Source organism: Trichosurus vulpecula, chromosome 4, assembly GCF_011100635.1.
Source record: "Trichosurus vulpecula isolate mTriVul1 chromosome 4, mTriVul1.pri, whole genome shotgun sequence".
In the NCBI taxonomy this organism is placed as follows: Eukaryota; Metazoa; Chordata; class Mammalia; order Diprotodontia; family Phalangeridae; genus Trichosurus; species Trichosurus vulpecula.
The window spans coordinates 229,179,114-229,203,014 of NC_050576.1; the positions used below are offsets into that span (position 1 = coordinate 229,179,114).

Here is a 23,901-nt window from a genome sequence, read left to right on the forward strand (position 1 = left end):
AACTACTAGTAAGGTAACATTTGAGGGAAAGGAAGAAGGCTTCTGTTTTCTCCTTCCTGTAATCCAAGACCTCTGCAGTCATTTTTGGCGGGGGAGGGGGGGGAGGAGTCTCTCTTTTAAAATGCTTATTAATTTTAAATTATTTACAAATAAAGTTAAAATGCAAATTCTGCTGAAGGGACTGACATATTAAGTCACTTGCCCCCAAATTATGGTAGCTGGCATGTACACAGCATCTCAAAATCTTAGTTCAATTTAAAACTATTAAAGGTAGTAGCTGTTCTGCTATTAAAGCTAAAGCCTGCACTAAGATTTTTGAGACAACCAGCATAATAGCACTGTGAGATTCAGGAAGTATTTTCTATCCATTCTCCTATTTGATCTTGACCATACTTGGTAAAATAGGCATTCTGGACATTTTATGACGACACCCACTTTCTAGGTGAGGATGCTCACAGACATGAAAAGACTTGACCAACTCAGTAAGTGACCAAGTGAATATTTAAATGCAGCTTTTCTGACTGTTCTCTGGAGCCCTTTCCTGAAGGATGACACCTTTGCAAACAAGCTGACTTTCTTTTTGAATCCCTATGGGCCTTTTCCTTTTGTGATTGCCAGAGTCTCAGCAGGTCTATCCGCCTTTCTTCTGATAACTGCAGCCTTCAAACCTTTCAAGTTCATTGGCTTCTAGGGAAACCAGGTGGGAAGCTCAGTAACATGAGAGAAATGAAGTAATGAGGCCGTATCAAGAGGGCCATGGGTCAGAAAAAGAGAAAACTAGAGGGTAAGTAGAGGGAGAAGGGAGATCCATTTGGATGGAAGAAGTAAAAATCACTTGAAAACCTAAGACAGCTGAAGTTGAAACTGATAGGGCAGTTTCAAGATAACTGACCTTCATTTTTAAGGGATACGTACTCCAAGAGAAATAAAAAAGAAAGCTGAGATTTGACAAGCTCTCCGATGGAAAAAGGAGGCAGAAGGGAATCAAAATGAAAAAAATAAAGTTATATTAACAAAATCATTTACAAAAATGTAACTTTTAAAGTTGACAAATATAGTAACTGGGGATAGGAAAAGACCATAGAAATAGGTCAATAATGAATGTGTATATTTACATACCATTTCTATAGCTATATAGAGACTTAAATATAATACTGTGGTTTGTGTATATAGTATATGGGTGTACATATAGACATAGATATATAAAATTTAGTGTGACTTGAAATTGGTGAAATTCAGGAAAGTAATGAACTTCTCTGTGCCATATAAAATAATGATATTTCTACAGTTAGAGTTCTAGCCCTTTGTCTCTTGTGCATTCGACTTTCAAGGACAATGGTTTCCAAAGAAGATCTTTAAGCTTTTCAGGTCCCCTCCCCCCATACTTCAATGGATTAGCCATCACACAGTGATGCTGATTGTAGCCTATCCATGTCAGCCCATATTTGCTACTCCTGCTCATATCCTCCAGAGATGTAGAGAATAGGGGCTTCACCCAGTGTGCTGGGGTGGGAAGGCTTGCTCAAATTCTCGGGATATTGTGGGGGAACCAATGGAGCACTTGGCAAGTCATTAGTTATACTTCCTTCTTACTATGCAATCAGAACATCTTTTCCCTAGTCATTCATTTTGCTGATGATTCATCTCCTTGCCAGCGTAGATCCTCATTTAGAGTGTGTAGCCCCCTGCTAAATATCGATAGCTAGCAATTATATAATGCTTCACATATACTGTCTCATTGGTGCTTATAGCAAACCTGTGAGGAAGGATGCTATTATTATTGTCACTTTACACACGAGGAAACTGAGGCTGAGAGAGTTTTAGTGACATGACTAGGATCACGTTGCTAGTGTCTGCAGCAGGATTTGACCTCAGATCTCCTTGACTCCAGGTCTGGTACTCCATTGATGATGCCTCCTAGCTGCCTTACCTGCTTACACCCACTGTGTGCCTCTCCATTGCCCTTTAGATGATTCTCAACTTCAGTTCTTGAGAAGCTGGAGTAGTCTGTGATTAACAGTCATATAACATCACTAGGATAATATGGGTGTTTTGGATACTTGGTCTTGTTTACTTTTAGTTGAGCATTCATGATATCCTTGGAACTCTTCCAAATATAGCACCAACATAGTCTCAACCGAAAAGTTCTATCAACATCCTAATAATAGCTATTGTCATTTAGTCATTTTTCAGTCAAGTCTGACTCTTCATGACCCCATTTGGGGTTTTCATGGCAAAGATACTGGAGTGCTTTGCCATTTCCTTCTCTGGCTCATTTTACAAATGAGGAAACTGAGTCAAGCAGGGTTAAGTGACTTGCCCAGGGTCACACAGCTAACACTGGTCTGAGGCCATATTTGAACTCAGATCTTCCTGACTCCAAATCCAGTTCTCTACTTTCAACTTGTCAAGAGTCAGGAGAGACCTAGGTTTGAGTCTTTGTTCAAATACCTACTAAAACGACTTAGAGTTAAAAGTGAGTGAACCAACACTTATTGGAAGGATACCCTGAAGGAAGGGTCATTCTACAGTGCTAAACCCCTGGTGCTTTAGGCCATTGCCACAGCAGGCCTCAATCTACCTGGACCCCAGGTTGCTGATTACTGGAGATATGATGAGCCCATCCAACAAAAAGCAGCCAGGAATGCACAAGTGGCCCTCAGGGCCAACAGTGATGGACTAAATGATTGAATGACATGTGACAAGGGGATTATTATTTGCCCCAAAGAAGAGTGAGGTGGAAAAATACTGTCATTACCCTCACAAAATGTCCCAGGACAATCTTGTACAAAGTGCCTTAATGGAAGGCAGGAGGACAGAAGGGATGCAATTTATATTATCTCTGGGAAGGCACTGCAGGAGCCAAGAGATGTTCATTCCTACTAAATAGAAACTCTAGCAGAAATACAAGAATTCCGAGCATCAGTATGTGTCTATTATACAGGTAACTAATAGAGTTAGCCTAATTACACTGTGCTAACATCATAAGCAGAATAAGGAAGACTATGATTAAATTAGGCACTGATTACTTAACTTATTGTATTTCTTTAAACTTTGCTCTAAATTATGCATCACTTCCTTGACAATTTGCAATTATTAAGTATTCTACTATGCTAGTTGTTTGATCAAAAATTTAAGTTTTATTTAAAAAACTATGTGACCAGATTATGTGCTATCCTCCTGCTCTCTATGTTATGAACTATCATCCATGCCTGAGAAAAGCTAAATCAGTTGGCACTCATGATCATAAACCAAGCACCATCATGCACCCAATAGCAGCTAATTGAATTACCGGCACAAAACAGAAATGGAAGCAAGCAGTTTCTGTTGGGTTGGTCCCATTAATCTAAACCTCCAAAGTGACAGCCAATATCTCCTATAATGAGAGTCCCAATCTATTCTACCATCTAGAACAATGTCCCCCTTCCCAGGAAAGGACTTGGAAAGGTTTTGAAAAAGGAAAGGGAATCAATTTGGTTCCAGAGTTCCAATATGGAAGGCAGTAAGGATTGGGACAATACTATAAAAGCTGCCAGATGTGGCCTACTTTGCTTAGAACAAAAGTATATACAACAATGATTCTCCTTGAGGAATAAAACACATTCCGAAATACTGCACTTTGAGCATGGAGGAATTCATTCTTTGAGTTCAGTGGTGTCTTCCAGCAATACTTCAGTGGGAAGGGCATATGAACTTCTAGCTCCGTACTTTTCCCTTACTGAGACTTTAGACTGACTTCTTTGTCATGAATCTTTGGAAGCTCCAGCGAAAGGAGTGAGTAGTGAATATATTTCTTTGGTGCAAATGCAAGTTATGGATGTTTTTAAAAATCACTCAGCCAGAAACAAACTCTTCACTTGCTATTTGCCTGAATGGTGATAGAATAGTCATTTCATAGCCTGCTAAAGGAAGCATTACAGGACAACTCCTGAGGACATCTATTTTCAGTCTGTTAGTCAGTCAAGAAGTATTTAGTAAGTGCCTACTATGTGCCAAGCACTGTGCATTTCATACTACAAATCATCTGGAGTATTTGTCCTCAAGCCATAAAGATGAGGGTAAAGGGAAAGCAGCCACGGGCAAAGGTTTTGGTGTCTAGGGACCTGCCCAGTGAATGACCTTGGCCACTTTACCTCAGTAGCACTCAGTTTCCTTATCAGTAAAATGAGGGGGTGGGACTAGATATCCTAGAATCTTTTTCACCTGTAAGTCTTCTGATCTTCTGGCTTCTGTACAAAAGCCGTTCCATGCAGGGTCTTTGTCTAGTTCTGCACTCACAGACTGTGGGCATTTAATAAACTTCAAATAATAATAACCAAGGGGAGTTGGAAGCACCAGCAGGGGGGAGATAATGTGACTCATTCAATACAAAATTCTCCAGCAGCTTCTCGCCCCAGCCACTCACCAGCCATTTGTCATCTACATGACAAAGCAGTCCCTTTTAAAGGAAATAAATCAAGCCCAGAGGTTTGCAGTTTTAAATCAGTAGCAAAATAACAAAAGACTAATCAGGCTTTTCCGCCCTCATGGGTGACTAGAGGAGATGTTCTTCCCCTCCATTATGATTTGGTATGGGAGGGGGCAGCCTCCAAGACCTAGGCAGCCTGAGCCTGGGTGCTGCTACCTAGGAGAGTGCTAACTCCAGCTTACCTGGGCTATTTTCCCCACGTGCAATTGCCCAAAGTTATGACCTCCCCTTGTTCCCTCTGCTCTGGACCTCAGCACCTACAGACCCAGCCTGTAACGTAGCTTGTAGATACAACATGCGCAAGCTGGGAAGGAATTTTCCTGCATCCTCCGGCTCCCATCAGACCCATTTCGTAAGAGGAAGTAGGAAAGTTTCCCTCCCTCCTCTGCTTCCTCCCTCCTCCCCCATATAGGATGATCATCAGAACAGAATATTCAGAGCTGCAAAGATTCTTAGAGTTCCTTCATTTTACAGATGACAAATCAAGGCACAGCAGTCAGACTTGTCCAAGGTCATGCAGATGCCAAATAGCAAAAGTGAGACGTTAACCAAGGAACTGGATTCATTGTAAATTCTTCCTTCTCTCTCCACTAGCCTAACCCAATTGTGGGGGTGGGGTGAGGAAGTGCGCAGTTTGGCCAAAGCTTTCCTTTGACAAACTGCCTGGCTCTTCTCCAAGTGATAGTGGGAAAGACCAAATTAGATATGAGGCTATTACACCTTCTTTCTTTTCAGGAAATCCTCTTTGGCCCTAGGACTACATCCTTGTCTCCAAACCTATAGAGTTAGCAAGAATTGAATCCAGACAGCATTGATTAAGGCTGCTGCTGGTATATGTCCCTGGTCCCCTCCATTCTCCACTTATCCCTAGACCATGATGGTGCCAGGAAGTGTGGACAGCAGTAACACAGAGACAGATGGGGAGCAGGATGGTGGAGCTATCAGCTTGGGTTAATGCCCTCTGCATCTTTGGTTGGGAAACACTAATTTCTTCAGGCTTAAAAAAATAAAAGATGAATTTTCCCTCCCCCCCCCCACTCTAGTGCTCTTGACTCGTTTTGATCAACATGTGTACAAACTAGAGAGTTTTCTATCAAAGCCATATTTGATTAATCTAATCTGGGCACTAAAAGAGCCAATGTCTGAACACTTTTGCTTAACAGCTAAAAACACCATTCTTCACTGTTGGATAATTTCATAGTGATTGAATATACTCTTCTCCAACTTCCCAAATTCAAGCTCTCCCAGGACAAGAGAACAATCTGTACACATCAAAAACAGGAGAATAATATTTGGTCAAGCCTCGCCATGGAGGCGAGTCTCCAGGATGCAACCAGAGAAGTTTCTGAGCCAGGATGGCCATGGGGAGCTCTCGCTCCTTTTTGCAGCATCTCCAGAGATGCCCCCTGGCTGCTGGCTTGCTGTCCAATCAATCCTTTCTCCTAACAGATGATGAAAATTCAAGCCTGCCTCTGGAGGGGGGCCAGGGCGATAGGAGGCAGGGTCACCTCCTGGAAAGAAGCATCTCCTTTCTAACCATGTATTAGGATTCCTGCCTGGTTCAGAAAAAAATAGCAGAGATGAGAAGAGATATACACTGAGTCCTATTTCTCACATGACCATTTTTGAACCCGAATCAACCAAGCATGGAAAACCTCTCTGAGAGAAGACAATTCAACTCCCAGGGTGTCAGGACATGAGGCAGACCTTGATATATTTTGTCAACAGCCAGATCTAGAAGTAGATGGGATTCCAGAAACTACTTATTCCAACTCACATTATGGACAGGGAAACTGAGGCTTAGGTAGGTTAAGTTAAGCCCAAGGTCACACAGGTAACAAATGTCAGAGGCATGATTTGAACCCAGATCCTCAGTCTGCTGAAGCTGGGTTTTTTCTGCTTTAGAGCCCTGCCCTCCCATGGCACCAAAACATTTGGCAACGTGGTCTGGGAGTTTCCTATGTAAATGGTGACCCAAGTTGGAGCTTGCGTTTGATTCCAGGACACTGATTTTTTTTTGAATTGTGTTTCCTTAGTTACCATGAGACTTTACAGGTTCTGAGGCCAAGAGAAGAAGACAGTATGTCCTAGGGTTTAGCACTACAAGGTGAGGCCCTGCAGTGGGTCAGATCTCATCCAACCCTCTTTCCCAGTGCTGGAATCTTCTTTAAAGTATCCAATCATTCAACCAATGACAGCAATTTGTTAGTCACCTACCGTGCCAGATGCTACACAAAATGCTGTGGCTACAAAGACTCTCGAAATGATCCCTGTCCTTGGTGAGCTGACATTCTATAGGGATATATAAATATACGTGTGTGTGTGTGTGTGTGTGTGTGTGTGTGTGTGTGTGTGTGTACATTGAGTATATACAAATTATTCAAAATTAATTCCAAACATGGGGGAGACAGTAGCATCTAGGGATCAAAAGGACCTCATTTTGCAAGTGCTGTTAGAACTGACCTTGGAGGTAGCTAAGAATTTTAAGAACTGCAAGTGAGAAGGGAGTGTCTTCCAGACAAATTCTAGAGAGTTCATGGGGTCATAGGATTGTAGCTCTTCCTGGAAGGCAGCTCGGAGACCATCTAGTCCAACCCCCTCAGTTACAGAAGGGGAAACTGAGGCCCAGGAAGATTAGGGGATTTTTCCAAGGCTGTAACATGGGAGGAAGAGAGGCAACATGGGAAAATAGAGCACTGGTTTACAAGTTCTCTTTGGGTTCAAAACTTGTTGGGTCCAAGTCTTGCTTCTGACTCATGTATTACTCCATACCTGGAGAAGTCATTTAATTTCCCAATGCTTTGGGCAACTCTAAGATTGTAAATGGCACCATGCTGACCACCATTGGTAGAAGGATTTTCCTCCCCTGTTTGTTCCCTATACAAATAAAATCACAGATCGGTATGGTCCTCATTCCTATCCATACAGGCAGTAGGCATCTAAAGCAGGATTTGAACCCTCACTATTCTCTACTGACATTCCATGGGCCTCTCTATTGTCCTGTCCTATGTTAACCTTTTTATCATGAATTGGCTAAGGCAGGGAAGGCATGTTTGTCATATTTGCAGATGACACAAACTGAGAGGGACAATTAATTTGTTAGATGGCTGAATCAGGATTTAAAATAAATTGACACACCAGGACTCTGGGCCAATTCTCAATGAAGTCCTGTCTTTAGGGTAAAAACCCTTAGCTCTCCAAGTAAAGGTTAGGGGAGATAATTCAAATGAAAAAAATGTGGAGGCTTGTAGTTGACCAAAAACTTAGTGTCAATGGCAGAATGATGTGGATTGGACCTGTGATTTCATTGGGATGAAGAATTTCCAGGTGAAAAAAGCCATGCCAGTATGTACCTTCTCTACAAATGACAGTCTGAGAGTTGCTTAGAGCACTGAATGCTAATGTGACTTTCTCAGGGTCCTACAACCAGTATACGGGAAAGGCAGGAAAGGGGCCCAGATCTTTCAAGGCCACTTCTGTATCCACTAAATTATGTTGTCTCTCCAGAAGGGGCATGGCTACCCCCCCCAAAAAAAACAGTCTAATGGGCTGCATCGAAAAAAATGCAGTTTCTAGAACTCTATGACTGTTTGAATGCTCTGTAATAACATTGGCATCACCCGCTTCCCCACTGATGCAGGGTACAGCCCCTCAGCATCTGAGTCCATAGCGTTTCATTTGATGGGGGTACCACCCCACTCTGCCAATGTTGGCCTCTCATTGGATGCTTAGCACCTAGCACGGTGTGCCTGACTCAGGAAACTTGGAGCACCACATTTGAAGATGGACATTGCTAAGCCGGAAAGTGTCCAGAGGAGGCGAACCTCCAGTTTGTGCTCCCTGAGGATGGGTTGAAGGGACTCAGGATGCTTAGCCTGGAGAAGAGACCCATGGAGGGAGGGGAGAGACATGAAAGCTATCTTTAAGTATTTGAAGGACTGTCATATGGAGGAGGGACTGGCCTTGTTCTATGGGAACTCAGAAAGCAGAACCAGGAACAATGTGTATTAATTGTAAAAAGACAAACTTACGCTTCATATAAGGAGAAAACTTCCTAACCAGTGGCAGTTGCTGATGTTGTTCATTCATTTCAGTATGATTCATGACCTCGTTTGGGGTTTTCATGGCAAAGACACTGCAGTGGTTTGCCATTTCCTTCTCCAGCTCATTGTACAGATGAAGAAACCAAGACAAACAAGGTTAAGTGACCTGCCCAGGGGCACGCAGCTAATAAATGTCTGAGACTGGATTTGAACTCATGAAGAGGACTCTTCCTGATTCCAAGCTTGGCACTCTATCCAGTATAGCACCCAACCATCAGACCTGTAATGGGCTATCACAGGAGGTGGTGGGTGCATACACCCTCAATAGTCTTCAGGCAAAGACCATATATAACCATTTGTTAAGTATGTTGTAAAAGGTATTGGTCAGACATAGGTTGGAAGAAATCAAGGGTTCTAACCTGGGGATGTTGAACCTGTTTTTTTTTTAATATTTTGAAAATTCTAATTCAATATAATTAGTTTCCTTCATAATCTTGTGTATTTGACTTTATACATTTAAAACATTCCCACCTTATCTGTATCTCCTTTGTACAAAGCTGTTTGCATGCTGCTGTCTGTCTTCTTAGAGCATGAGTTCTCCTTTTTCTTTGTATCCCCAATACTTAGCATAGTGCTTGGTACATAGTAGGTACACAATAAATATTCATTAATAATTCATAGGCTTCACCAGACTACCAAAGGAGGGTGGTACATGGCACAAAGAAGGTTCTTGAACCCTGGACTACATAGACTCTGGGGTCCTTTCCAATCCTGAGACCCTGTGGTTTCATGATTTCTGTGATAGAGAAGAGACTGGAGGCCATTTTGCCCCTTTAGAACCTGTTTACAATTCCATGGTATGCTGAAACTAATCTGACAGGGAAGGAACTGATTCTTCTTTGTTTTTAAAGAAATTGTGTCATCAGAGCAATAATATGCACTGGGAAATGTTTAATGGCTGGCTCTCTGGAAAAATGTATGAAATGTCACACTCTTAAATTTAATCTGAATTATTAAGATTTTCTTCATAACTTTCTTAAGTCTAGACACTCAACAAAACAATAAATCAAGCCCTGATTTACTGTAGAGTTTGCTGATGTCTGAGATGTAAATGCTTACATGGAAAATCGAACAATTACCTCTCACCAGCCTGTGTGAGCTGACTGGCTCCAGTTACTCCTGGGGAGAAGAATGTCCTAAAGCACAGACCTGGCCACGGTCATTCTGTTCAATAAACTCTAATGGCTCCGTATTACCTTGCAAACCAAGTGAAAACCTCTCCATTTGCCATTTAAAACCCTTCGCAAACTGACTTCCAACCTGCCTTTCCAGGCTTATTATGTATGGGCTACTCCCCTTCACACAGTCTCCAGTCTAGTGAAACTGGCCTACTTGCTTTTCGTTGTATACAATATTCTAGCTCTCTCTCTCTCCCTTTGCCCTTGGGCATCCTGTATGCCTGGAATGCACTCCCTCTCCACCTCCCACTTAGAATTCTTTCAAAGCTGAGCTGTAATATAACCTGCTTTCCTTCTGGTGCCTTTTCCCCAAAATTGCTTTGTATTTATTTTGTACATATGCTATTTGAATTTATCTGTGTATATGTATATAAAAATATATGTGTGTATGTATACATATATGTATATGTATACACGTACATACATGTTGTCTCTCTCCATTTGTCTCCCTAGCACACATCCTTTAAGCAGGCTGATGGTCACTGATACCTCTCTCTGCTGCTTGGCAAAAGAGCAGGTGGGGCAAGAATGAATCTGTAGTGAAGAGTCTGGAAAGTAACAAAAACAACATGATACCATGGAAGGAGCACTGGACTGGGATCAGGAGGCCTAAGATTAAATCGCAGTTTGGCTATTTAGTGTCTGTGACTTTGGGCAGTTCACTTTACTGGTTCCAGGTGAGTTTCAGGGTCTAGAAGACAAGGGGATTTGGCTTAATCAGTGATGCTAAAGATTCCTTCCAACTCTAGATTTTAGGAATCTCCCAAATCCACAAAAGCCACTTGTTTGCCAGAGAAGCCAGGTACACAAAGTGCCCAGTGTCCAAATATCTGGGCACAATTCATATCAAATAGTGGGTAAGCCTTTAACCCATGTTGTTCATAGAATCTCAGAGGGAAAAGGGACCTCAGAAGGCATCTGGCCTAATCCATACCTGGGTAGGAATGCCCTCTACCTACAATATACCAAGAAATGGTTGTGCTGCCTTTGTCTGAAGAGCTCTCATGAGAAGCACCCCACTGCCTCCCAAAGCAGTCCATTTCACATTCCGATGACTCCCACTCTGCAGACTCCTTTCCTTCCACCAAGCCTAACTGTTTTTTGTTTTGTTTTTTTTTTGTGTGTGTGTGATTTCAACCCCTTGATCTTAGTGCTACTCTTTGGCACGAGGCAGAGGGTTAAGTCAACTTGTTGACATTGAACTTGACTTCTCAGTTCAGCAAGCACGAACACTGCAGTATATTTTTTGCGAGCTCTGATTGATTTTTGGTCGTTCGGTGTTTTGTTTGCCGGTTTGATTCCGTCAAGAAAGGCTGGAGGAGTTGTTAGTGCCCTGGTGCTCACTGTAACTTGGAAAAAGCCCAGGAAATAAATGAACATAACAATTATGTCAATCGCCTGGTGTTATCAAAAGCTGTTCACTGCTAACATCAAGATATTCTTAAAGAATTGACGCCTGAGATTTGTGAGATGTTTTTAATGTGAAGTCTTTTTCCTATTGTGTCATCATATTTATAAAAGCAAGCCAGTTGGAAAGTAGAACTTTTTGGAATTCATTTCTTAAGCTTCTTTTTTCAAAATGTTAATTCATGATACTCTTTTCAGTCCCAAGTGTGGGGTGGCTCTTCCCCTCCCCCTCATTTCAACACATACCGTACAAAATCTATATTTCCATTCATGTAGATGATATAGCTTTCTTTCCTTTGAGTATTTAATCAATAAGTTTTCTGGATCCCTGTAGTAAGTAATTTCTGAAGCCTTCAACTTGTTTTTGCAAAGGCTGCAATTCCACAGTATTTATAGTATTTATCTACTAAACCACAGACATGTCACAATCTGTTTTGGTATAGAGAGTTTCCCACACTGGAATTTCCTCCATGCAGACAAAAGCCTTTTGTGTATTTTGATTATTTTAGTATATTCTTTACAAAAATCTAGCTGTCCATAAGCTAGTTTTTCTTTCATACTTCTAAGATAACTTATAGAAATGTCATTGATGATAAGAGTTCACATTTCTATATGCTTTAGTTTTCATCAGATCAAAGAATTTTAGAGTTGGAAGAGACCTCAGGGGCCATTTAGTCCAATCAAGTCAATCAGTCAAGTAAGCTTTTATTAAGTACCTGGATTGGACTGAGCTGGGATATAAAGAGGCTAAAGGCAATCCCTGCCCTTAAGGAGTTTACAATCTAATGGGAGAGACAACAAATAAATATATGCAAGCAAGATCTATACAGGATAAATAGGAAATAATGAACTAGAATTAAGAAGGGTGGAAAAAAGCTTCCCCTAGAAGGTGGGATTTTAGTTGGGATTTAGAGAAAGCCAGGGAAGTCAGTCTGTGGAGTTGAGGAGAGAGAACATTCCAGGCATGGGAGACCACCAGAAAAAACACCCAGAGATGATAAATGGAGGGCCTTGTTCTGAACAGTCAGGAGACAAGTGTCTCTGGATTGAAGAGTGTATCTCAGGGAGTAATGTTTAAGAAGACTGGAAAGGTGGGGGAGGGATGGTAAAAGGAACCTTCACCGTTACATCACCAATAAGTCAGCATCTAGTCTCTGCCTAAAGACCTTCAACGAAAGGGACTCCACCACCTCCTGAAGAAGTCTATCCCACATTGGGACACCTCCAACTGTTAGGCAGTTCTTTTTTCTGACATTGAATGTAAATTTGCCTTCCACCCATTGGTCTTGGCTGTGCCCTCTGGGGCCAAAGAGATCAATTAGGATTGTTGAAATTTAGGGGAACTGGGACCCTGAAATAGTGACAAGCAGGTCCTGCCCGAATGAATTGGACCCAAGCATTCTTTCAGCCAAAGACAAGGTTTATTAGACCACTGATAGAGGGTGGGTGTGATTCTAAAAATCCACCATATTGGCCAGACTGAATCTGAACCATTGGCTAGACTCCTAAGGAATCTGAGCATTTGTGACACTTGAATTGACAAGCAGGCCAGATTGAATCTGAGCACCTTAAGGGAGGCAAAATGGATCTTATATGCAGAAAGACTGTGGGAAGGATCTAGGAGTGGCCAAGTAGTCTGGGGTGACTGGGAAGTAACAGAGAAGGTCTGGGAATGCCAGGGACCTGGACCACATGGCCAAGGGAGAATGGAGTTTAGATAGGATCAAGCATGGGAAGTGGGAGGTGGGGAGGAGGTCCTGAGGTAACAGACAATTGGGAGATTGGACATAGGCTACAATAAAAGACCAGTTGAGAAGATTACTGGAGGGTGTAGCAGATCCCTCAGGTGAACACCAGAGACTTGATTAAGTGGGAAAATTCAAGGAGAGTTCAAGGTGGGGTTTCCAGGGCTCATAGATAAATGGGACCCAAATTCTTTTGGGGTAAAGGGTGAAGGTCTTGGCTTAGGCCTGTACCCCGTCAGGATGATGGTGGGGGGGGGATAATGATGGGCATGATGATCATGGTGATAATGATAATGATGAGGATGATGATAACAATTTTGATAGTGTTGATGACGAGGATGATGATGGTGATGATGATGGTGATGGTGATGGTGATGACTAGCATTTACATAAGTCTTTAAGGTTTGCAAAAGACATTACAAATATTATCTCATTTGATCCTCATAACAAACCTGGAAGGTAGGTGCTATTATTATCCCCATTTTATAGATAGGGAAAATGAGGCAAATAGAGGTTAAATGGCTTGCCCAAGATCACACAGCTGTGTCTGAGGCTAGATTTGAGCTCAGGGCTTCTTAACTCCAGATCTAGTGCTTAATATCTACTATGCCACCAGCTGCTGGTAATCCATCTTTCACATGACAGCTCTTTAAATACTTGCCATGTATCTTCATTTTGGGGCTACTTCCCCAGCTTCCATTTTAATTGGCTGGCTGAGTCACCTGAAGGAGGCTACCACCAATCTTAGGATTCTAAGAATGACCCTGAAGGGTTGAGTTTCTAATGCTGTTGCTCATGAATAACCACTAGAATGCTTCTATTGACAATCTTAATCTAAACTTAACCAGTTTTTGTAAAAGTTATTATTAAGATTGTCTACAAAAGACGGGTTGGTGCAAAATGGTCCCCCCAAAGTCTGGGTACATTCTCCCACCAATATAAAGTCCAGGGGAGGAATGAGCTTAAATTTAGAGTGTTATAGTGAGAATACATATGGCCGAAGGCTAAATCTGTAATTCCTGGTTATTGAACTTTTACTGAGCCGACACCTGTTATTCTCCTCTGGTTCAGGGGCCATGCTCCTCGAAGCTACTTCCTTCCTCAACTGGTTCTCTTTCTATCTTTATGGATAAGTCTATGACCATGTTTGACTTTTGGATACATTGTCCGCTATGGATGCTATCTCTCTGATAGTATGGTCAATTGAGGGGTGGGGATGGAAAAGAGTTAAAAAGTCTCTCCTCCCTCCCAAGAGTCATTTTTTCTCATTGGTCTAGATGGAATCCTCTGACTTCAACTCTTTTACCACTGGCCTAGCTGACTGTTTGACTTAACAACTGCTGACATTTCTCTCTCTACTTCAAGCCCCAAGGCTAGATTGCTTACTTGGTTAACCAATCACAGTGTTCCCCTTCTCGACCCTATTAAAGAATTCACACCTGATAAAAGGACAACAGGGTGCAGACAATCTTGCTTAGACATTTAAAAGAACTATTCAAATCTATTGATTAATTGAGGTTGAGATATGAGGGCAGCTACATGGCACAATGGTTAGAATGCTGGGTCTGAGGTCAGGAAAACTCATCTTAGTGAATTCAAATCTGGACCCAGACACTTACTAGTTATTTGACCCTTGGCAAGTCACTTAACCCAGTTTGCCTCAGTTTCTTCATCTGTAAAATGAGCCAGAGAAGGAAATGAGAAATCATTCCAGTATCTTTGCCAAGAAAATCCCAAAATGGGGTCATGAAGAGTCAGACATGACTGAAATGATTGGACCACAACAAAGAGATGTGGAACCTCTGTCCCTCACACAGATACCATTTCCTCTTATCCGCCATAAATTTTCTTGCCTCTAGAATAAGCATCTCCAGCTTCTTCAGTTGAACCTCCTGATATGAAGCCAAGGCCCTTTATCATCCTGGTCACCCTCCTTCAGACAATCTCCAACTTCTCAATGTCCTTTCTAAAATGTAATGCCCAGAATGGAATGGAATATACTAGATGTGGTCTAGCGAGGGCAGAGTACACAGGAGCGATCACCTCCTTCTGCCTGGAAGTGATGACTCTAAGACAGCCTTGGCCTTTTTGTCTGTTACATCACACTGCTAACTCATAGTGAGCTTATGGTCCACTGAAACCTCCATAACTTTTTCAATACCACCTCTTGTCTATCCATATTGCCTTGACCTTGTATTTATGAAGTTGATTTCTAGAAGACCCCTGTGAGACATGTAGAGTCCATTTTATTCTCACTTAATCAGCACAGGGAACTTGGGGTTAACAGAAGTGAAAGAAGTTCTCTAGGCCCACAAAGCTAGTCAGCGTTGGAACCCATGTTGTCAGTTGCCTGACTCTTCACTCATAACTCCTGCCACTACAACACGCCGCTTAGAACAGAGAATAATAACTGAATTTTTCATAGTGCTTTATCTGTAGTATCTCCTTTGATACTTATAATTATCCTGGGAGGCAGGTATGCTGCATATTATTATTATGGGCATTATTATTTGCAAAAGGATATTCTGAGGCCCAGGGGAACTATATTTTTCCCCAGTGCTGCTCAGCATTTAAAGGTGAGCTCCTTAAAGGAAGGGGCTGTTTTTGCTTTTCTTTGTATCTGTAGTACTTAGTCCAGTATTGCCGTACAGTAAGTGCTTACTAATTGCTTATTAACCAATTAGCTAGCAAGGTATGGTGCTAGATTTGAACCTAGTCCTTCCTGACTCCAAGTCCCTCACCCACTCAATTATGCATGATAGCTCTGTGGTGAACATTCCTAAAGAATGCTTCACTTTATGAAGTGGATGTTGCTTAAATCTTTAGGTCATCGATGCCATCAGGGAACGTCTAAGTGATGAGTAGAATGGGGCATTCATATGTGTAGACAGATCAGAAAGTAAAGAAACTGACAAAGGTGCCACTCATGAAATCTTTCTCCTTACTTTAAAAGCCTGCCTCTAAATCATCCTACTTAGAATGTGCCCTGTAAGCCCTGTCCAAATGGAAGGTCATCTAAGGTCGTCTAAAACCAACTGAATTGTCAACACTTTTAAAGCAAAGCTATTAGCAATGCTGATGCCAGATTCTCTCTGACTTTACATAAGACAGTTAATGAATCCTTGAGAAGATACGTTACACACTCATGCTTTTAAACCTTGTTTCGTAACTGAAAGACAGAAAGAGGAAGAGAAATTCTCCCCTTTGACAAATGTTTGTTTCTCCTTCATGGGGGAAGCCAGGAATAATTATCCACATACTTTGGACTGGCCCTTCCTATATGGTTGGGGCCAACTTGTCTATTTCATGTTGGTGTCTCAGTCTCAAATGGGCAGGTTGCAGCACATCATCTCCAATAAATTCTAAAAATAAAATGAACCTATCCAATGATGTTATGGCTTGTTCATTTACCTCTTCTACAAAGTAGAATTTACAGCTCAATTTAAAGCGAGGCAGAAATAGCAATGATAACAGCAAAAATGTATTTCTTCCACCAAGACCCAACAAATATTTCTCATCTATTTATATTTATCTGGGCTACGATTTTGCTTCTGTATTGTAAGCTAAAGGGCAAATGTCATAAGACAATAGAATTGACTACAACATCCCTGAAATTATGAAAACTGACTGAGCAAAAAGAAAAATGGAAGAACTTGGAATCAGCATAATTGAATTAACATCTCACGTCCTACACTTATTAAATGCAGGACCTGGATTCAAATTCTACTTTTGAAGCTCACTATCTATGTGGCCTTGAACAAGTCACCTATCCTCCCTGAGACTTGGTTCCCCTCACCATTGAATTGAGTGGGTTAGATGAGATGCCTTTTGAGGTTCCTACAGGCTTGAGAGCTAGACTCCTATGATCCCAAGGTCCCAGTGTAAGTAATTTCACTTTGCTAAGCTTCAGTTTCTTTATCCAGGAAATCAAAATGATAACATTTACTGTCTAAACTTCACTAGGTTGTGAGAAAATGTTTTGTAAAGTTTCATGAAGTGTGAGTGTTCATTATGGCTCAACAGCTGCTTTTTTCTTCTCTAGGTCATGGTGTAAGTGACTGAAATCTTAAATCTTTAGTCCCATAATTTAATCTAAATCAAATTCTTTCTTTTCAAAAATAATCTCTAGAAGCAAAAGAACATTTTATTTGTGTTCAGCCATTCACTTGTGTCTGACTCTTCATGCCGCCTTGGACCATAGCATGCTAATACTGTCTCTGGGGTTTTCTTGGCAAAGATACTAGAGTAGTTTGCCATTTCCTTCTCCAGTGGCTTAGAACAAATAGAGCCTGAGTGAATTGCCCAAAGTCACAAACCTGGTAAGTGTCTGAGGCCAGATTTGAATTCCGGCCTTCCTGACTTTAGGCCCAGCACTCTATACACTAAGCCATCTAGCTGCACAAGAGAACATTTAGAGATCATTTAATCAACCTTCTCATTTTACAGATGAGAAACTGAGACTTTGTGAAATTCAGTGACTTGCCTAAGGTCGCATAGCTACTGATTGGCAGAAGGAGGGCTCAGTCTAGGATAAATCCAGCCTACCATACCATGCTGCCTCCTCTGTGTCTTTGATTTGGGCCCCAAGCTCTACCCTGATGACTCATCACAGCGCGGGGGTGACCTTGTGTTCTTATCAGCTATGCCAGCAAAGTGCTGGTTCTGCCAGGTCCTCCCAAGGTGTAAAGTTTCAAACATGTCCCTAGTGGTTGTCTGGTTGTCATCCAAGGGCAAAGCTGGTTGTGTTTAGAGAGATGTCACAGGAATATTGGCCATTAATTGTTCAAATTTTTTGGCCAAGGCAACTCACAAAGACTGATCACTAGGGCAGACAGGTTGAGCTCTGAGTTAGTGAAGAACGTATTACCCTGATAAAATCTCAAATTCATCCATCAATCAATCAGCAAGCATTTCTTCAATATTATACTGTTATTTTATTAAGTGTAATTATAATAATGTGTCAGGTCTTGTGTCTTATAGTCTCTGGGGATGAAAACAAGTACAACAAACGAAATCATCTCTGCTCTGTTGGAGCTTACACTCTCATAAGGGAGACAAGTACCTATAGAAGAGCTATACTGTTTCATGTCCATGAAGAATTGATGTCTTTTTATTTTATAAAAATCCTCAATGTTGTCTTTATTCTGGGGACAAATCATAATTCTTAAAAAAAAAGTTGGCTGGGGAAAGGCAGGACAAGTAATAAGAACAGGAAATACATACAAGAGTCTCCTCCCAAGAAATATCCACCACCACCACCACCATCACCACCACCACCACCAGCACTACCATCACCCCCCCCCCCCAACACACACATACACTTTCCTATTTTTGTTCTGGACCTGAGATCAGTGTAGGGAACTGCCCAGTGAGGAAAACCTCTTCACCAATATAGAGTGACACCAGTTTTACATCTTATAGTATAAATGACCCAAAAGCAAAATTTGAACACATGTCATCCTGATTTCTAGGCTAGCTTCCTGTTTACCACACCACACTGACTCACTGTGAATGTCTCATAAGTCAGCCTGACCTCCAACCTATGGATAAAGGTCATCTGACTTCTATTTTCATAGTTGTCTCTCTTCTCTCTAGTCACTTTAGTTCAAATTAACTCCATCTGAATTAGGAGAGGCAATATAGTGACACAAGCAAACATATACGGTGGAATTATCAAACATTTGGAATGGCTGCTGGCTGCTGATCTAGTGGTATTTACTAGAATATAGTTGTGTGTTCACGTAAAAATATTGTTTCAAGAAGCAGTAACCAGCACTGTGTCTCAAGGCCAGAGAAATATATTTTGGCTACTGGAAATCATGATGGGTAATCAAATTAAAATGATCATCTCGCTTTGCCGCGTTCGCTACCAGAATGAAGACCATTCTAAGCAACCAGACGGTCGACATCCCAGAAAATGTTGACATCTCTCTTAAGGGTCGGACAGTCATTGTGAAGGGGCCCAGAGGAATCCTCCGTAGGGATTTCAACCATATCAATGTTGAGCTCAGTTTCCTTGGAAAGAAGAAAAAGAGGCTCCGGGTGGACAAATGGTGGGGAAATCGAAAAGAACTTGCAACCGTGTGCACAATCTGTAGTCATGTACAAAACATGATCAAAGGCATTACCCTGGGTTTTCGTTACAAGATGAGGTCTGTGTATGCTCACTTCCCCATCAATGTTGTTATTCAAGAGAATGGCTCACTTGTTGAAATTAGAAATTTCTTGGGTGAAAAATATATCCGAAGAGTGCACATGAGACCAGGTGTTGCTTGTGCTGTTTCTCAAGCCCAAAAAGATGAGTTAATTCTTGAAGGAAATGATAATGAACTTGTTTCAAACTCAGCTGCCCTGATCCAACAGGCCACAACAGTCAAAAACAAGGATATCAGAAAATTTTTGGATGGCATTTATGTTTCTGAAAAAGGCACTGTGCAACAAGGTGATGAATAAGTTGAAAAAGATGCCAAAGGCCGTGTCCTGAGGAGTCAACACTTATTCAGATGTCAAAATAAAAATACTTTTTATCATTTGAAAAAAAAAATGATCATCTCACCTCATTATCTGGTCATACATGGATGAAGACTTTCATGACTTCGCATGGCCAAGTCATCATCAGTAACATGCTGCAGTCTAGTTACAGCCACCATGTGATTTTTCTGTCCCTCCTCATAGCCAACAGTTTAAATGATTTTGGGATGGTGGCACTTCATGCTTGACAGACACATGCCATGGGGAGAATACTGGTGTTAAAGGAATGGGGTTTTGTAGCAGCAAGCAGCCAGGGGTCCTTGGAAGCACTGACCAGTTTCCTAAATATGATCCAGTTTTGTCTCCTCTGGATCCTCAGTTCTGGGTCCAGTTCCATGCCCTTCATGAATACCTGACCAAGAAAAATGTACTAATGGACTTTCTCGGTGAATGTAATACTATTTCTAATAGAGTATAACTTCCTTGAGAACAAGGACTCTCTCTCTCTCTCTCTCTCTCCCTCTCTCCTCATCTTCTTTCTTTTCCTTCCTTCTTCCTTCCTTCCCTTCATTTCTTTCTCTCTCCCTCCTTCCCTTCCTTCTTTCCTTCCTTCTCTCCCTCCTTTCTTTCTTCCTTACTTCCTTCTTTCTTTCTCTTTCTCTTTCATTATTTCTTTCTCTTCTTCTTTCCTTCTATCCTGCCTTTTTCTTTCTTGCTTGCTTTCTTTCTTTTTTTTCCTCTCTCTTTCTCTCTCACCCTGTCTTTCTCTCTATGTGTGTGTCTCTGTCTCTTTCCTCTCTCTCTGCCTCCCTCTCTTACTTATTTCTTTCCGTTTTTCCTTCCTCCTTTTTTGTCTCTATGTTCCCAACATCCAACACAGTGCCTGGCAAATAATATGTACTTAATAAATGTTTATTGATTAATTTATTTCCATTAAAACACCTCTTCATCTGTGCAATATGAATTTTGCATCCACTTTGTTTTAAGCCAATGTCTTTCAAATGACCATAGATCTTATCAATAAGGTTCTATAGCATCCTATGGCTAGATGTGATAATCAGATGTCTCTGAATGGAAACATCTGGAGGATTTTGCAGTTGATGGAGAACCTCCTCTGTTTGGATTTTCTTTAGTATATCCTCCATGACACTGGTGAACATACCTTCTTATCTCACACTTTACTTAATGTCGATATTCAGTAGATACAGAATTATCTTGAGAGCTCAGAATAAATTCAAATAGCAATTGCTTTCTGTTCAGAGAAACTCTAAGGGTCTCCCCTCCCAGACTGATACTTTTTTGATGATAAACTAGGCCATTTTCTGTCTCAATTCTGTCATTGAATGGGCATTACCTCAGACAAACTGAGACCTGGGAAAGGCCTTAAATTAAAAAGGCCAAGGTCACCCACTGCATCCTGGGCTATGGCCCCTGCCAGTCATCTTGACTCTCGTTTTATCACTGAACTCTGATGACCCTGGAGGACAGGGTGAAGCTGATGACTTTTTCTATCTCTGGCTCACTTAAATCCAATTCATGCTCAAGTCAAGACATCACCCATCATGCACTATTCCCAACACCATGATGTCATTGGTCCTCTTCGAAAACAAAGAGTGGACAACAGCAATGAAAATGTTGTATAAATGGTAAATTGTTATATAAAGAGAAGGTGATCTTTATATTATTATACTTATTACCTTCATCACATGCTTTAACGGAACCTTGAACTCATCATTGTTAATAATCTCTTCAATGGTGCACATTGCCACTCATTCATGACTTATGATCCTGTTTGATTCTTATCCATGCTCTGCCATAGATCCAGAGCTGAAATAGACCTCAGACACCTTCAAGTCCAAGTCCTTTGATTTACTGATGAAAAAACTGAGGACTAGAAAGATTAAATCATTTGCCAAAGGCCATACAGGTAATAAGTTGCCAAGCAGGAATTTGAACCCAGTTCCTTTGACTCATAGTGTGTCAAGATTCCAATTTGGAGTAGAGGAATCTGCCTCTAAATACCTGTGTGACTCTGGCCAATTCGCTTAACCTCTCTGTGCCTCAGTTTCCTCAACTATAAAATGAGGGTGTTGGACTAGATAACTTCTAAGATCCCTTCTGACTCTGTATCCACAGGGCTGTGGCTTCAAACCCAGATCTCATTCCACTTTGCCATCACATCAGCTATTTCTTTCTTACTACTAACCTTGTTCCTTTCCACTGGGGCTGAGTTTGTTTCCCTCCTCTCACATTCACCTTGACTCTGCAGGTATTAAGGAATATTGGGGTGACTCATTACTTACATCACTTTCACTTACTCATGTTTTCCATAGCTATTTTCCTTTATGAATCAGGCCCACCCACAGCGCACATTTCCCCATTTTTTTTTCTGAAAAGGTGAGGTTCTATTGCATTCATGAGATCCTTTGGTGGATGAGTCTTCTGCCTGGTATTTGAGTCATGGTGGACATGCCACCTGAAATACGCCTCCTTCCAACTCGCCTTCATTATGTGTTTAATCTGGTTATGTTACTCTACTCAGAACTCCATAGTGGTTCTCATTTGTCTCACCTGAGGAAAGTTTGCATGCCTTTCCTGGGCACTCAAAGCCCTCTACAATCTAGCTTCTCAGCTGACCTCATATCTATGAGTCACCCAAACTGGACGGTGAGACATTACTATATCCTCCATTTTCCCACATACCATTTGCTCACTATTAAAAATGACTTCCTGCTTATTTGGAAATTTATAAAGTGCTTTATAAAGATTTCATCTGATCCTCACAACAAGCCTTTGAGGTAAATGCTAATTATTATCATTAGTGTGAGGGTACTGGAAATAAGAGAAATTAGGTGACTAGATAGGGTTATACAGCTACTAAGCAGATTTCAAACTCAGTTCTTCCTGACTCCAAGTCTTTCATACCATACTTTCCCCCAACTCACCTGCTGCATTTGAGAAAAGAGAGAGGCTTATCACCCCAGGTCTCACTTTCCCCTTTCCTATGTTAGTATCCTTCAGGTGATATTCCTAAACTGAAGCAAATTTCTTTCCTACTCTATCCCTTCCTGTTGAAATCCCTCCTTCCTTATAATGCCCAACTTCAGTGCTTCCTCCTCTGAGAAACTTGCCCTGATTCTTCATCCCCCGCTTCCATCTTTCTTTCCTCAAATCTCTCACAGCACCATGTCTAACTTGACTTCTTTTTTGAACTTAGCATATTTGGCTTTGTGTCACTTGCTCATGCCTCTTACCTCCTGTTAATATAGCAAGCCCGAGCAAAGGAGAAACTATGACTTTCTCCATCTTTCCAACCCCAGCCCCTGGCACGCTGCCTCCTATTAGTGATTGCCTAATGAACGTTGAATTGGATTGTGCAGTTTGCAAGAGAAGCCTGAGTCAGTGGAAGGAGAGGAAATTAGAAGAAGACAGCTGTGGCTCCCATACCCTATTGAATTAAATCCAGGAAATTCAGAAGGAATGATAAAAAATGAGTCCTCCTTTGTCAGTACACTGCAGTTCATATAAAGATGATCTTATAGGATACTTTGTATCTGTTTTAGGCTAATTTTCATTTCTATTTCTCATTATAGCCATTGATATCTATGTTCTGTCTTCCTACAGGGGCAGCACAGTGTGGTATATCCTATCTTACAGCCCAGAGCAGTGGAATCATTTCAGCATCAGTCCTTTGCAGCCAAGATTGGTCATTTCATTGAAATTGAGTTCTGATAGCTTTCAACGTTGTTTTCACTGACATTACAGTAGTCATTGCATACTTTTTTCCTGGTTCTACTTTCTTCCATCTGTATCAGTTCACACAACTTTTCAAATACATTGTTTCTTAGGATACAATAACATTTCTTTACAGTCGTATATCACACTTTGTTTTACCCTTCCCTGACTGATGATACCAACTTTGGTTCCAGGTTTTTTGCTATTGTAAAGGTGCCACTCCAAAATATTCTTACATTTATGCAACCTTCCTCGCTGTCTTTGATCCCCTAGGATAAATGCCCAGTAGTGATCACTGGGTCAAAAAACACCAATAGTTTAATAACTTTTATCACAGAATACCAATTATTTCCTAACACGTTTGGTCCATTTTGCTATTCTACCAAGAGTGTATGAGTGTGCTTGTCTTCCCTCAGGCCCTGAGACATCGTCTCTTTCCATCTTTCATCATGTTTACCAATGTTCCATTCATCTCAGCCTCCTGCAGCTCTTAGCACAGTGCCCAGCACCTAGTAGTTAATCAGCATTTGTTGAATTAAATTGACTCGCCATCACCAAACCATAGTGTTTAATGAGCAGCCACATGTCAGACATGTGTTCACAGTCACTAGATGGCTCTTTAACTGCCTGAAAAATAGTGATTAAGTATTCCCAAATAGTCAGTACATAAATCCACAAACACAAGCCTCTCCATAAATCCCTATTAAGATGCTATAGGAAACATTTAGCTTTTGTGTTTCTCCATAGAGGAATAAAGAGTGATCCAGGCAAAGTCTTCTTGAATGAATTCTGTG

At 41.3% G+C, this 23,901-nt stretch overlaps 2 protein-coding genes across 4 annotated transcripts in view; both read left to right on the plus strand.

Moving 5' to 3' along the window:
- KCNAB1 (potassium voltage-gated channel subfamily A member regulatory beta subunit 1) overlaps positions 1-23,901 on the plus strand; it is a 453,996-nt gene that overhangs the window by 263,524 nt on the left and 166,571 nt on the right. The window lies entirely within an intron of this gene.
- On the plus strand, positions 18,768-19,354 carry LOC118848675 (60S ribosomal protein L9-like). Its single transcript, XM_036757678.1, has one exon. It carries the CDS (start codon positions 18,776-18,778, stop codon positions 19,352-19,354), a length of 579 nt encoding a protein of 192 aa, XP_036613573.1. The 5' UTR covers positions 18,768-18,775.